Source organism: Lissotriton helveticus, chromosome 1_2 (assembly GCF_964261635.1).
Source record: "Lissotriton helveticus chromosome 1_2, aLisHel1.1, whole genome shotgun sequence".
Classification (NCBI taxonomy): domain Eukaryota; kingdom Metazoa; phylum Chordata; class Amphibia; order Caudata; family Salamandridae; genus Lissotriton; species Lissotriton helveticus.
In genome coordinates, this window is record NC_136058.1 from 421495152 (window position 1) to 421510057 (window position 14906).

At 41.7% G+C, this 14906-nt stretch overlaps 1 protein-coding gene across 2 annotated transcripts in view; it reads right to left on the reverse strand.

Moving 5' to 3' along the window:
- Window positions 1-4534: 4534 nt before the first annotated feature.
- LOC144807345 (uncharacterized) overlaps window positions 4535-14906 on the reverse strand; it is an 86377-nt gene continuing 76005 nt past the window's right edge. For both annotated transcript variants that reach the window (XM_078673115.1, XM_078673114.1), the window contains exon 4: window positions 4535-11557. In XM_078673115.1, the coding sequence (XP_078529241.1) occupies window positions 8870-10153 (1284 nt within the window). In that variant the 5' untranslated portion in view covers window positions 10154-11557 and the 3' untranslated portion in view covers window positions 4535-8869. The remainder of the gene's footprint in view (window positions 11558-14906) is intronic.

Sequence of the window (14906 nt, forward strand, 5' to 3'; positions counted from 1 at the left end):
TAATCATAGGACTAACTCAATATTTGGCCAATACATATCAAAAATGCCACAGTAAGTGTTTTCTAAAACTACCTTACCAATCCAAGGCATCAATCTTAGAACAAGTGCCGCAAAACTGCTCCTACCAATCAAATGGTGTCCAGGTTCATACTGCCAAGTTCTCAAATCGACCAAACGGTCACTGCACGGCGAATCAACAGAAGAGATCTCAGTCGAGGACCGACGCCACCTGGATGGTTAGATCAGAAAGAAAGGGAAAACGCAGTGGATGCCAAGACTCAGGTCTCCTCCGGCAGTGATCACGTCCAAAGCGAGATTCCAACCCTTCGTATCGACCAGTCTTTCAGGCATCCGAGTCGCCGATGAGCCCCACGTTGGACGCGCCAATTTGTAGTAGCAAGCCCCAGCCAGGCCTACTAGTGCAAGGGATTCGCCCTTTTCTGCTCAGAGTCCTTAGACCAATAGTAAGAAGTTGGCACAGAAACTGGAATAGAAAAGACAGAGTTTATTAAACCTCATGAGGTGGAACTACATTCACACGACACCCTTCAGTATAGTATGAGGTAGCAGACTGACTGGAAGGAGCTGGGTCCTTTTATACCCACACAGGGTCTCAAAAGCAGGCTGTACAAGTGCAAGCTGCTGTTCTTAGGCACATACAAGGTCATACAGAAAATGCACGGTTGCACAGCTAACAGTTAGCTAGTTGAAATAAAAACACATTCTGACAGTTACATGCTAGGGACAGCTGCATGCTCAACTGAGCATGCGTGGAGTGGCAGAAGCTAAATATAATCTGTCTCCACTGGTGTAACGCCTCAAGTCTGACCTTTGACCAATCCAAGAAAAAAAAAGGTGTTTTTTTCCCTGGGCCCCTCCCCCAAACGAAAACACATTGACCTGAAGCCTAAGTGTATTCTGAGTCATAAAAAGTTTATTAGATGAAAAAATATTGTACGGGCACTTTTTTGCACAAAAAGTCACTTTTTGGCACTTTTTTGAGAGAAATAAAATAGTTCGCAGATTTTTTTTAAATCGACCGAATTAAAAAAAAAATGCTCTTGTTGGATGGCTTTGGACATAAGGCCGCATAAACAAAAGGAATTTTTCAAATATCTGTTTTTCTCACTTTTTTATTGCTGTTTGAAATTTCTGACTTGACTTTTTGCATCATTGGTGATGCATGTGTTTAACATTGAGCTTGGGAAAATTGAAAAAAAATAGACTTTGGGGATTGTTTACTAGGGCAAGTGATACATCAAATTAAGACTCATATTAAACTGAACCTCAAGCTGAAAAAAAAAACAAAATAGCATTTACGATCACTTTTTTATAAGCGACTTTAACAATTGTTTTTTTAGCTATATTAAAAAACAAGGTAACGCCGTAAATTTTAGAAAAGAGATTTTTTCAAAGTAAAACATAGGTGTGACCTGCCTTCACATTAGGCTTCATAAACAAAAGAAAAAACATCTCTATGTGTTATATTCACTTTTTAATAACACATTTTCGTTTTAGGCACAAGCAAAAAGCAGCATTGGTGATGTATGTGTTTTTCAATGGGGTTTTTTAAAGTCTACCAAAATACGGTTTACCAATACATTTTCATTATTTTCTCTTTGGTATCTCATTATGCACATGTTAATAAACAGGTTCATGCATTATTAGCTAAATAGCATAAAAACACACTGAATTATTAACAATAATCTTTGAGATTTGGGTGACCAGATGGCCGGAAATCGAAAATCGCCTCGTATGGATTCAACTTCCATTTCGTGCACTTTCTATGTGGGCCACATGCATAAGAATTGGTACAATAATGCATACGAATCTTAGCTAGAATCTGCAATTGAAATTAAGTCTTTAACTTATATGCTTCAAGAATTATAGGGCACATTCTGCTATGTATAATATCCTATCCATTTCAATGGGACGACCAGATGGCCGCAAATTGAAAATCGCGTCGTATGGATTCATATTGCGTTGTATGTACCTTACGTGTAAGCCACATGCATTTAAAATGACACAATGTAGTAGGGTATGCTATAGAATGTGTTGCAGTTGGAAATCAAGCTCTATCTAGTATGGATCATGACTGATGACACAATATACGTGACTCATTTTGCAAAAAATGGAGGCAAATTTTATAAAACATGCGTTTAATCACTGAATGATTCTTACCACTTCTAAGCATGGCACAGGCATGACAATGACCACAGGGCAGTGGCATGATGGTAACTGTATGCTGCACTCAGAATTATGGATCCAGATTGTATGGTTTTAGAATTATGGGCCACAACGTAAGGCATATTTTTTCACACATGTGACGTTATTGAAAAACATCATACATTCAACTTCACATTTTGTAGCCAAAAGCATAAAGTGTTCTTCAACACACATGAAAGTGAAAAATAAAAACTTTTCCTGAAGATTACACTTGATTTGTACCTTGTCCCTATAAGCCACAAATATGAGAGTTACCACTATAAAGTGTAGATGTCTTAGCTACATACTGTGATTGAAATTAGGTCAGTACCTCATATGGTTCAAGATTTATAGTGCACCACATACTATGTAATATATCCTATCCATTTCAATGGGTGACCAGATGGCCGCAAATTAAAAATCGCCTCGTATGGATTCAAATTGCTTTGTATGCACCTTGTGTGTGAGCCACATGCATATAAAATGGCACACTGTAGTAGGCTATGTTATAGAATGTGTTGCAGTTGGAAATCAAGCTCTATCTAATATGGATCTTGACTGATGACACAACATACGTGACACATTTTGCAAAAGCTGGAGGAATTTTTTTAAAAATATGTGTTTAATCGCTGAAAGATTCACACCACTTTGAAGCTTTCCACATGCATGAAAATGAACACAGGACAGTGGCATCATGTTAGCTTAATGCTGCACTTCCAATTATGGATCCAGATTGTATGGTTTTAGAAGTATGGGACAAAATGTAAGGCATACTTTTTCGTACATGCGACGGTATTGAAAAACGTCATACATTCAACCTCAAATTTTGACAACTTTACAATACGCCACACACATAATAATTCACATGGGTAAGATGCACATCACTAGGAACAAAGTGCTGTTTAAATTATGTCTCTATAATGTACAGACTATGAATTATAGCCAAAATTATAAAGTGTTCTACAACACACATGAAAGTGAAAAATAAAAACTTACCTGAAGGTTACACTTGATTTGTACCTTGTCCCTATAAGCCACAACCATGAGAGTTACCACTATGAATTGTAAATGTCTTAGCTACATACTGCAATTTAAATTAAGTCAGTACATCATATGCTTCAAGAAATAGAGTGCACTACATCCTCTGTAGTATATCCTATCCATTTCAAAGGGTGACCAGATGGCCGCAAATTAAAAATTGCCTCGTATGGATTCAAATTGCTTTGTATGACTGTTTTCAGGTCCCTGTAGCCACCAGGACCCCATAATATATCTCAGATGATATAACAAGAGTGGCTAGGGCTCATTTCCAGCCTCCAGGTACATGTCTGACTCCTATTTGTGACATTTCGAGGTGTTTGGGATCAAACTCATTTTTCCCAATATAGGTCATAGAGCTCAGAGTCACATCACATTGAGCTCAGAGTCACATCAAATTTCTAGTTCTGGACCTAAGGACCCCTTAGTATACCTCAGATGACATACCAGGAGTGTCTAAGACCCATTTCTGGCCTCCAGGGATGACTTTTTGAAGTTTTGGGGTTTAAGGGGGCATAGTCACTTCTTCCATCCAGGCTACGTTGCTCAAAATCGGGTACGATGTCAGGTTCTTCCCTTGGCTGGAAGCTGAAAAAAAAACTTCAGATAATAGCAAAGGTAGATAGATCAAATGAAAGCATCAGATCTGAGCTTTCCAACAAGTATATTTAGGTCATGGGTACTCACAAAGTGACTGTGATATCCATTCTGAGCTATTTGGAAAATTAGCAAATCTTGTCAAAAAAACTTTTTTTGACGATTTTTGCTAATTTTCGGTATCAACCCTCATGACTGTTTTCGGGTCCCTGTAGCCACCAGGACCCCATAATATATCTCAGATGATATAACAAGAGTGGCTAGGGCTCATTTCCAGCCTACAGGTACATGTCTGACTCCTATTTGTGACATTTCGAGGTGTTTGGGGTCAAACTCATTTTTTCCATTATAGGCCATATAGCTCAGAGTCACATCACATTGAGCTCAGAGTCACATCAAATTTCTAGTTCTGGACCTAAGGACCCCTTAGTATACCTCAGATGACATACCAGGAGTGTCTAAGACCCATTTCTGGCCTCCAGGGATGACTTTTTGAAGTTTTGGGGTTTAAGGGGGCAAAGTCACTTCTTCCATCCAGCCTAAGGTGCTCAAAATCGGGTACAATGTCAGGTTATTACCCTCTATGTCACTCTACTTCTAAGCACCTACTACAGCTTGTACAGTGGATACTGTCATCTGCTCACCTACATTATGCTTAATATAAATAGTGCACAATTTTGGCGTTTGTGTCTGCCTACAATGTGGACATGATACAAACAACAGTACCTACTGTAGTGTAGTTCCTATATTCCCAATAGGCTCTGCGCATTGGAATAACACAAACAATAGTTTAGACGTAGGACTGAAGTCGACTGGGTCTCTATTGAATATGTTAGACTTAATTGTGAATGCCAGCTAGCTCAGAGGTCACTAGAAACTTTCTCGAATTCACAAGAAGGGATTAGTTTCTGACAACCGCATAAACATGACAACTTTGTTCCCCAAGAATAAGAAATATATCTCTAGAGTCGCGGAAACAATAGATTGCTATTTCACTCAGTCAATTGTGCATGCTTCGTTTCACCAGGATTTGCAGAGAAATAAAGAGATGGGTGTTTTCAATAAAAAAGGTTATTTATTGAGCAGTCTTCTTTCTCATGCAAGAGAAGTGAATTGCTACAATGGCAAAACTTGTTATAAAGTAAAGTGCGTACAGTAAAAAGAGTATTATGAAATAATAATGTAAAAGCATGATATGGTTTCTAAGCCATAAAATACATAAAACGGATAAATTACATACAATGATAAATAACGACTAAAAGTACTCAACTGGTGCTTCTAAAATACGCCTACCCCGGTGTACCTAACCTAAGTGTAGTACGAGGGAAGAAGTAAGAAAGGTATAGCTTAAGTTCAGTATTTTTTGCCAAGAATCTATCCAAGATTTCTCTAAGGGTCTAATGAGCTCTATACCTTGGTTTTAGAATGAAGGAGGTCTTGTATCTCTCTCTCAGGACTCGATCGCCCAGTAACCCCCAAGGGTAGGGTAGGGGTAGGGAAACACTGGAGCTGGATTTCTCGGCAGGAGAAAAGACAGCGTCTTTCTCAGTGCGTCAGCTGGAGAGTCGGCTTCCTTCGGCACTCGCTACAGCAGGGCATCGGGCAAGTAGTTAGTCGATATGCTCCAAACCACCGTCTGTTTGCTAGGGCAGATGTGGGTATATTTATACCTGGAAGGTGCAGAGTTTGACGTAGGATTGGACATAATAACCTCACTAAGAACTCACAGTTCTTTGAAAACTCCATGAGTTCTTGGACAAATCAATACTTAAGCAGGGGGAAGTCCCGGACTGCTGAAGTTTAATTTCTCCAAGAATTCGTTGTGGATTCTAGGAACTTGTGGAAGTAGCCATGCCGTATTTGGACTGCATTGGCTATGTCTAAATATGGTTATGATTCTTATGCCTACATAAGGATATAATAAGTTATACCTATATAAGGGCATGAATCTGGAAAATTACACTAGGGTCCTAGATTCGTCTACAACACTACTAGGTGGATGTTACAATTCAACAAGAGTCTAAAATACTTCAGCACAACTGACTTTGCATCAATATTACAGGGTATCAGTCTTGATGGCAAGCCAACTTTGTATACATTATTATCAGAGACTATACTTGCCACTTGGAAACAACTTTACAAGAGAATTTTATACATTTTCATACAGTTGTATTTATATAATAAAACAACCTACCCACAATAATTTATCTATCTATTCATCTTTTTGGGTTCTGGAGTAGCATGCTACTCGCTGAAAAGCGCTTCAACACTTCATCAGGGGTAGCAAGCGCTATATAAATGCAAAACCTTCCCTCTTCTATCCCTCCAGTCTCTTTTTCAACCCGACTAACAGACCAACAACTTTCAGATACTCAAAATGTGGATTTTGTTGCAATTAAAACATTTTCAAGGCCTGAAATTTCTTTGGAGGTTGCATGCGGGCAGCCTAAGTTATCCTGCAAGAATTTCTTGATTAATCCTATTGCAACTACAATATGTGCTCTCTCATGTAAAGTCAGGTTGTTAGAAGCTTTTCTGCAACTCAAGATACGCCTTACTTTTTACCTGGTGCGGGTGCATTTCTCATGTTTAGTGAGATCTCCTTTCTGAGTATAACGTTTCTGGCTTTCCCCTCCTGTATAAGGCTTTAGTCCAGTGTGAATTCTCTCATGTGAAGTGACATTGTATTTGTGATTAAACCTTATCTGACATTCAGAACACACATAAGGCTTTTTTCTCCCGTGTGAGTTTGCTCATGACAAGTGAGACGTAATTTGTGACCAAAACTTTGCTTGCATTTCGAGCACTCATAAGGTTTTTCCCCAGAGTGGGATCTCTCATGAAGCATAACTCTATCTTTCAGATTCAAGCTTTTATGGCATAAGGATTTTCTTCAGTGTGGAGTTTCTCATGGTGAGATAGCGTTTTTCTCTGCAGCTTTTCTGGCATTCAGAGCACTCATAAGGTTTTCATCAGTATGGAGTAGATTATGGTTAATGAGGCTGTGCCTATCACAAAATAGGAATTTCTGTCATTCACAGCATAGGTAATGTTTTTTCCCTGTGTGCGTCTGCTCATGTAGGTGAGATTGCATTTAAAATGGATGCTTTTCTGGCACTTGGAGCACTGAAGTATTTTTGATGATGTGTTTTCTTATGGTGCATGTAACCATCACTACCTCTGAATCTTTTCTGACATTTAGAGCACTGGTGTTTTTCCCCCAGGGTGGATTCTCAAATGTACAGTGAGATCAGATTTACGGCGGAAACATTTTTGGCATTCAGAGCACTGATAAGGTTTTTCCCCAGTGTGGGTTCTTATATGGTGAGTGAGATTGATTTTTTCACTGAAATATTTGTGGCATTCAATGTAATAAGGTTTTTCCCCAGTGTGGGTCCTTGTTTGAGTAGTGAGTATTCTTTTTTCACTGAAACATTTCTGGCATTCAGAGCACTGATAAGGTTTTTTCCCCAGAGTGGAATCTCACAATTCAGTCAGGTCAGTATAGCTCTAAGCTGGCCCTGTACGCAGACGACTTGATTTTTTATACAGGTGATCCAGGTACAGCTATTCCTCGGATCGAGGAACTGACAGCAGTGTTTGGGGCATTATCAGGATACAAGGTGAACAGATCCAAGACTGAGGTCATGTGTTGGAACGTAGATCAATGGTATGGCACTGAGAGTCAGGAGTTTAGATATCTGGGAATATATATTGTGAGGGAATTGGATTGAACTCCTAAGTTAAATCTGGACAGAACAACTAGGGAAATGGACCGTTTGTTTAGCAGATGGAAGAACCTCCCATTGTCAATATATGGGAAAGTGAATCTAGTGAAAATGGTCATTCTCCCCAATCTCTCCTACCTGTTTTCCACAATACCGCTAACATTCCCTAAGAAAGACATGAATAAGATACAGAGCAAAATAGGTAGTTTTTTGTGGGGGGACAAAGGGGTGCGCCTGACCGGGAAGAAACTCAGAAGAAGGTTATTAAAAGGTGGGTTAGCTCTCCCCGATATTAGTCTATATGTAGTGGCATTCCAGTTTAAGAGCCTACGCATGCTACTTACTAAGCCAGATGACTCATCCTGGGGCAGATTGCTGGAAGAGATTGTGAGAGCAGAAGGGGGAAGCGATGCCTTTATGTATAAATTTGGATCTCCTAGATTCTTCAAGCGGGTTCGTTTGAAGATACAAAAAAACTGCCCTAGAGACATGGTACAGGGTAAGGGTAAGCAGTGTGATTGGGTACTATTCAGACTCAGCTCCAGTTTGGGATTCACCTGGTACCCCGGACTGCTTGAACGATGCCTTGGCAGTACCTATAAAAAGGGCTGGGATTATGAAATGGAGAGAGTTAATGGATGAGGAAGGGATATACACATGGGAGTACTTGAGGGCAAAGGTAGGGACAGATTTATCAAGATTTAAATATCTTCAATTGGTGTCTTGGCATACAGCGGAACGCGAGGAGATAAAAAGTAATGAGGAAATAGAAAGGCTAAGTCAATCCTTCACACCCATTATAAAAGAAATCTCGGTATGGTATCAACATCTACTACAGGGTGAAGACACTGGGATAGCTTCGGCAGAGGGGGTTTGGAACAATTTCTCCATGGCACCACAGGCAGAGGGCATGCTTGAACCATCTTTGAAGACATTATACAAACATATAAAGCCTGCCTGTCTGAAAAAGAACCATTTTTTCGTGGTCAATAGGCTTTACTACACTCCTTATAAAATCGGGAAATTCGCCACCTCACCGCCACCAAAATGCCCGAGATGTCAGGAATTGCAGGCAGATGACATCCACATGTTTTTCGAATGTTTTTGAAACATTTTTGACATTCAGAGCATGGATAAGGTTTTTCCCCAGTGTGGGTTATTGTATGTCGAGAAAGACTTCTTTTGTCACTGAAACATTTCTGGCATTCAGAGCACTGATAAGGTTTTTCCCCAGTGTGGAATCTCACATGTGCAGTTAGAAGTGATTTACGGTTGAAATGTTTTGGGCATTCAGAGCACTCCTAAGGTTTTTCCCCAGTGTGGGTTTTTATATGCAGTGTGAGATGTCTTTTTTCACTGAAACATTTGTGGCATTCAATACACTGATAAGGTTTTTCCCCAGTGTGGATTCTTATGTGCCGTGTGAGACTACTTTTAAAACTGAAACATTTCTGGCATTCAGAGCACTGATAAGGTTTTTCCCCAGTGTGGGTTCTTATATGCACCGTGAGATTGCGTTTTTCATTGAAACATTTCTGGCATTCAGAGCACTGATAAGGTTGTTCCACAAAATGGGTCACTGCATGAATAGAAAGACTTTGTTTGTTACAAAACCTTTTCTGGCATTCAGAGCACTGATATGGTTTTTCCCCAGTGTGGATTCTTGTATGTTTAGTGAGTCTGATTTTTAAACTGAAACATTTTTGGCATTCAGAGCACTGAAAAGGTTTCTCCCCAGTGTGGGTTCTTATATGATAAGTGAGGATGTTTTTGTCAATGAAACATTTATGGCATTCCGGGCACTGATAAGGTTTCTCTCCAGTGTGGGTTCTTCTATGCCGAGTGAGCTCGGTTTGGGTATTGAAACATTTCTGGCAATCCGTGCACTGATAAGGTTTTTCCCCAGTGTGGGTCCTTGTATGTATAATAAGTCCTATTTTTTTACAGAAATATTTCTGACATTCAGAGCACTGGTAAGGTTTTTCCCCAGTGTGGGTTAATACATGTAGAGAAAGACTTTGTTTTTTACAAAACCTTTTCTGGCATTCAGAGCACTGATAAGGTTTTTCCCCAGTGTGGGTTAATACATGTAGAGAAAGACTTTGTTTTTTACAAAACCTTTTCTGGCATTCAGAGCACTGATAAGGTTTTTCCCCAGTGTGGGTTTTCATATGCTGCGTGAGATGGCTTTTTTCACTAAAACATTTCTGGCATTCAGAGCACTGATAAGGTTTTTCCCCAGTGTGGGTCCTTGTATGGACAGTAAGGTCTCTTTTTTCACTGAAATGTTTCTGGCATTCAGAGCACTGGTAAGGATTTTCCACAGAGTGGGTTATTACATGGCGAGAAAGACTTTGTTTGTTATAAAACCTTTCCTGGCATTCAGAGCACTGATAAGGTTTGTCCCCAGTGTGGATTCTTATATGTTCAGTGAGATAAAATTTACTGCTGAAACTTTTTTGGCATTCAGAGCACTGATAAGGGTTTTCCCCAGTGTGGATTCTCATATGCGTAGTGAGATTAGATTTACAGCTGAAACTTTTTGGGCATTCAGAGCACTGAGAGAGGATTTTCCCAGTGTGCATTCTCTCAAATTCAGTGAGATGAGATTAATGGCTGAATCTGTTTTGGCACAGGTAACTTTTTCCCCAACTTGGGTTATTTTGCTTTGATTGAGGCGGGTTTGAACACTGAAATTGTTCTCACAGCCCGTGTTTTTAAAAGGTGTATTCCTGGAGTTAATATCTCTACATTTAGTTTTCTCTTGCTTATATGCCACGGTAAGACTGAACCCGATTTTAGAGTCGGGCTTGTTTAGATAATGTTCAGCATTTATCTCTAAAAGATATTGTGTGTAATCTTCTTAACACTTGAATTGAGCAAAATATGTCTGGATGCAGCCCTGTAACACCGGTCGAAATGTTTGTAGCAGATAATAGTCTTTTGGTTATAGCCTCTCCGGCAGCAACTTATTTTGTGACTGAAGTTTTCCTCAAATCTATTTGTATAGGTTCTTAGCAATGCAGTGATAAGGCGTTAGTCTGATATTTAATGATTACACTGAGAAGTACCTTTTTACACTGGCGTAATGGCAGTAACTGAGAACATTAGAACATGCACAGTAATATTGTGGCTCATCAGTCGCAGAACATCAGTTCCTTTTACCCGTTCTGTGTTTGGTGTAAGGTTAAGGATTGTAGTTCTGAAGACAAGGATTTATTTACATTAGCTAGCGCAACAGTGCTCATTTAATCCATTTTGATATTTAACAGTTTTAAATATCACTCCTGCACAACAGATAAGGTTGAGGCGATTTACATAGAATTACAGAACAGTACACAATAAAAAGGAAACAATCTGAGATGGTCATGAACAACACAATAAAGTGGTGAATTTTTAATGTTTCGCCAGAGTGAGCAGAGTGGGTCGTGGTGTTATATCACGAGGCAGATAGTCTCAAACTTGCGTAACTGGTTAAAAACGGTTGTTGAACAAAGGTGATTTTCCAATCTTTTGGTTGTTAGCGTGTCAGCTTCGGAGTCTTCTTTCAGTGTCTTTTCTTTGATGGTTTGCAGAAGAACCCTTTTGTTATATCTTTCTTTTATGCAGTGTGTGCTTCCTCTCTGGAATTACATGATGCTTTAGATCATGGGTGCTTTAGATGAACGTTATTCTGTCATGCTGAGGCAATTTGTCTTTCTGATAATATTTCAGATGAGGATGTTGTGATTGGTCTTTCTGGCACTATTTCCGATGCTGTGTGGACAGATATGACTTTCTCTGGGTTAATGAAATGCAAAATTAGAGACTTCACTTACAGGTATAGTACTTTCCTCAGCTCCCACTTCCTCGCCACACCTAGATTTTGGAAGTTGTTTAAACTTAGAATGATGGATGTCCTTCAGTTTTTCAAAATAATCCTTCTTATGGCACTAACATTTAGTTGGCTGGTGCTAAATCTTGCTTTCTTCGTCCGTAATTTCAATCACCTATAGTATTAAAATTAAATACAGTTAATACATGTAAATTTCCCCCAAAAATTATTTACAAGCCATATCAATGCAGAATTGCAGAATTTTGAAAATGGTGAGCTGTTCTTCAGACAGAGCAGAGTGTAGAATGGTAGCCTGAGAGTACTTGGATCGGTGAGTGAGGATTTGTAGAATTTCCAACATTTTATTAAGCTCAGAAAGGATACCTGTAGCCTATGGACTTGTAACATAGAATCCCAAAAGCAGACATTAAAGTCGTATGGACTGGCACCAAAAAGATATTTAAAATAGAATACTATTAATTAATTCTGATGTAGATTTCTAGGATGGGAATTTCCCCTCTACTGACAACAGGCGTTTCCGCCGCCCTGAGTTACCACCTACTTGTATCTGGTATCCTGACTTTTGAGCTCTGGCCTCTGCCGCACGCAAATCTATTGTGTGTTGCGAGGACTATGCCTAGACCTATCCCTCAACTATGGTCCACAGTATGAATCAAGAGGAATGAAATTAAGGAGCACTTTCATGTGTTCATTTTATTCCACCTGATTATCAGTTGTTAGGCTTTTCTGCACCTGGATTTACCGGGTGCAGAAAAACAGGACGCAATTTTTTACCAGACAGAAAAGTTAGACTGAAAAGACCCACAAGACTCTGGGTGCAGCAGAAGCAGCCAAGACTTATGCTGTTTTTTTACTAACTGGGGGAAACACACAATTCTTCCCTCTGTTGGTTTTCACAGTCCGAGGGATGCCAAGACTCTCCCAACAGTTCAAGGCAGAAAATAAAACTCTACAACAACATAATTGTTGAGGCCCAGTAGGACGATTGTGTGCTGCCAACAGGCCCGTTCAAGGTTGCATTTGCCAAATTCCTAATACAACAGAGTCTGAATCTACTGACTTCCTGGAGAGCCTGTGTTGGGCTTTTAGCTGCTGAATTTCTGACTACTCTGTGTCAGAGGCCCATGAGGGACTACAACCACTCCAGTGTCGAACACTGTGAGAAGTTGGCCTGGTAGGGGATGTTTCCAATTCTGGAACCACCTACTACCTGACCAAACAATCCCTTATGGTGTCTGGTTGTAAGTCAACCTTATTAGACAAGCTATCCTAGGGGTAGCATGGACTAAGCAGCCTAAAGGCTTAACTTAAGAGGTCGTGTTAAGCGAGCTGTTTTACCACATACAATCCTGTAATACCAAATGAAAGGACACCACACAAGTATATATTATAAAAATATATGTGTTTATTACTAAAAACAATCCCCAGTATTCTTTATGAATAAAGGGGCACAAGCGTTAAATCAAAAGCACTGTTTAAACATACAAGTTGCACAATTATGGATGAGGGCGGGTGGCCACTCAAACCATATACTAAACAAGTGGTATAAGAGAGGCCACTCGAACAGTGGTTAGGCCTAGGGCCTAGGGAATCGCTGGGAGCAGTCAGGACAAGCAATGCTGAAGTCGGGAATGGCCCTCGGGATTCGGGAGATGTGCGGAAAGCGCACGCATGCACCAATGTTAACCAATGGTGCGTAAAAGTCATAGAGTTAAAGTTTAAGGACACTTCCGCTGAACCTAGAGGAACAAAACTTAACACACAGACCCTAGAGGTGTGCACCAGTGTGGGAACACCGGCGGAGCAAAGTTACCTCACCCACAGGAAGTGGGTGCACAGGGTCGAAGTGGCGTCGGGTTTTGACACGCAGGCTCTTGGTGCTTGAAGCTGAAAGGGCTGCAGGCGGGTTAAAGATGAAGTGTCCGGTGGAGTCCAAGGGTGGACTCAAGTTGTAGAGTACCTGAAAGCAGAGGGGACAGAGTCTGGGTCACTCAGCAGTGACCAGGGTGGAACCAGGACGGAACCAGGCAATGTCGGGCGCAATCAGGTGGTCGTCGAGGAGCTTCTCTCCGCTGTCACGTGGGCTCTGGGGCATCTGCGACGTCCAGGAGCAGGTCACGATCTGTCCCACGCAGGCTCTCACCGTCGGTGCAGTCGGCTTCAAGTTTGGAGCAAACAAGCCTTGGCAAGAGCAATCCACGCGGGATCGGAAGATTGCTTCTCACTCGGACCAGGAAGGTCAGAGTCGGGGCTCCTTTTCAGGGGAGCTGGTGTGGATCTGGAGCAACCAGATTCACGAGTCTTCTTAGTTAGTTCGTCGGCACAGGGACCACTAGCCAGCTGGCAAGTGACCGGGCCAACGCGTTGAGCCAAATAGAGCCAAAGGGCCCCACGCAGCACTCGTCGAGTGTGGAGGGCTGAACTTCGGCTCAGGAGCAGCTCAGGGTGGGGGCTTCTCAAACCCCGGTGCACAGCTTCGAGGGTCACTCGTGGGCTGCACGGTCAGCGTCTCGTGGTCAATTCAAGATGGCGTGCCCCACGCTTCCGGACGCCTCCACGGGTCTCAGCTCTGCAGGGACTGTGGATCGGGCTGTTGGAAGGCAGGCAAGCTTGATCTCGTCGATCTCAGTCGCTCGAGTTCCGGCGGGAACTGCAACTAAGTAGACGTCGAGGGCTGGATGGTGCCTGCTGCTGCAGGGTGGTCACTCCTTGACCACAAGGGAGATTCTTCGGGCTTCCACGTTGAGATGGAGGTCCAAGGGTCCAGAGTTTCGTTTCTAATGTTTCTTCCAGGAAATCTGATGTGCATTGGCACTGCTCCCACTCTTATTCCAATCTGGGGGGCGTGATTACCTGCTAGGTCCCTCCCTATGGGTGGGACCCAGGAAGGGGGTGGATACACCCCTTTCCTTTGATCCAGGCCGCCCTGGCACGAGGGCTGGAGTGCCCCAGAACCGGTTTGGCTGGATTATGCAAGGGGCAGCCTTGTGCGCCCCAGGCAGTGTCTGGTTTCTTTCAAACCTCCCTGCTACAATCCACTATCTCCTGTCTGGAGGGTGGTGACACCCTCCTGTGACAGGAAACCCTTTGTCCAGGCCCCATCTGCTGAGTTTCGGTCAACTGCAGGGGTCCAGACATTTGTCTGTGGCAGAGGCATCCATTTTGTGGATCTTAAGGTCTTTGGAGAAATTAACCGCATTTAGTAAAGGAACATGTCTTACCCCTCTAGAGGGGTGGAATGCCATCCCCGTCGCCAGAACTGGCGAGGGGATGGTATTCCAAATCGTATGACACCTTACACGACATGTTTTGATAAAGCCAAACCAAAGTTGCTATATAACCGCGAGGATTATAAGGCACTTAAGAGTATATGGTATGGCATTATCCTGAAACAGCTTAGGGAGTTGTTCCCGACAGCTGCAGACAGGCTCAGCTCATGCTAGAGCTCCATCTCACATAAAACCACGCACCCTGCCTCCAGGATTGATGAGGCCTTCCATAGG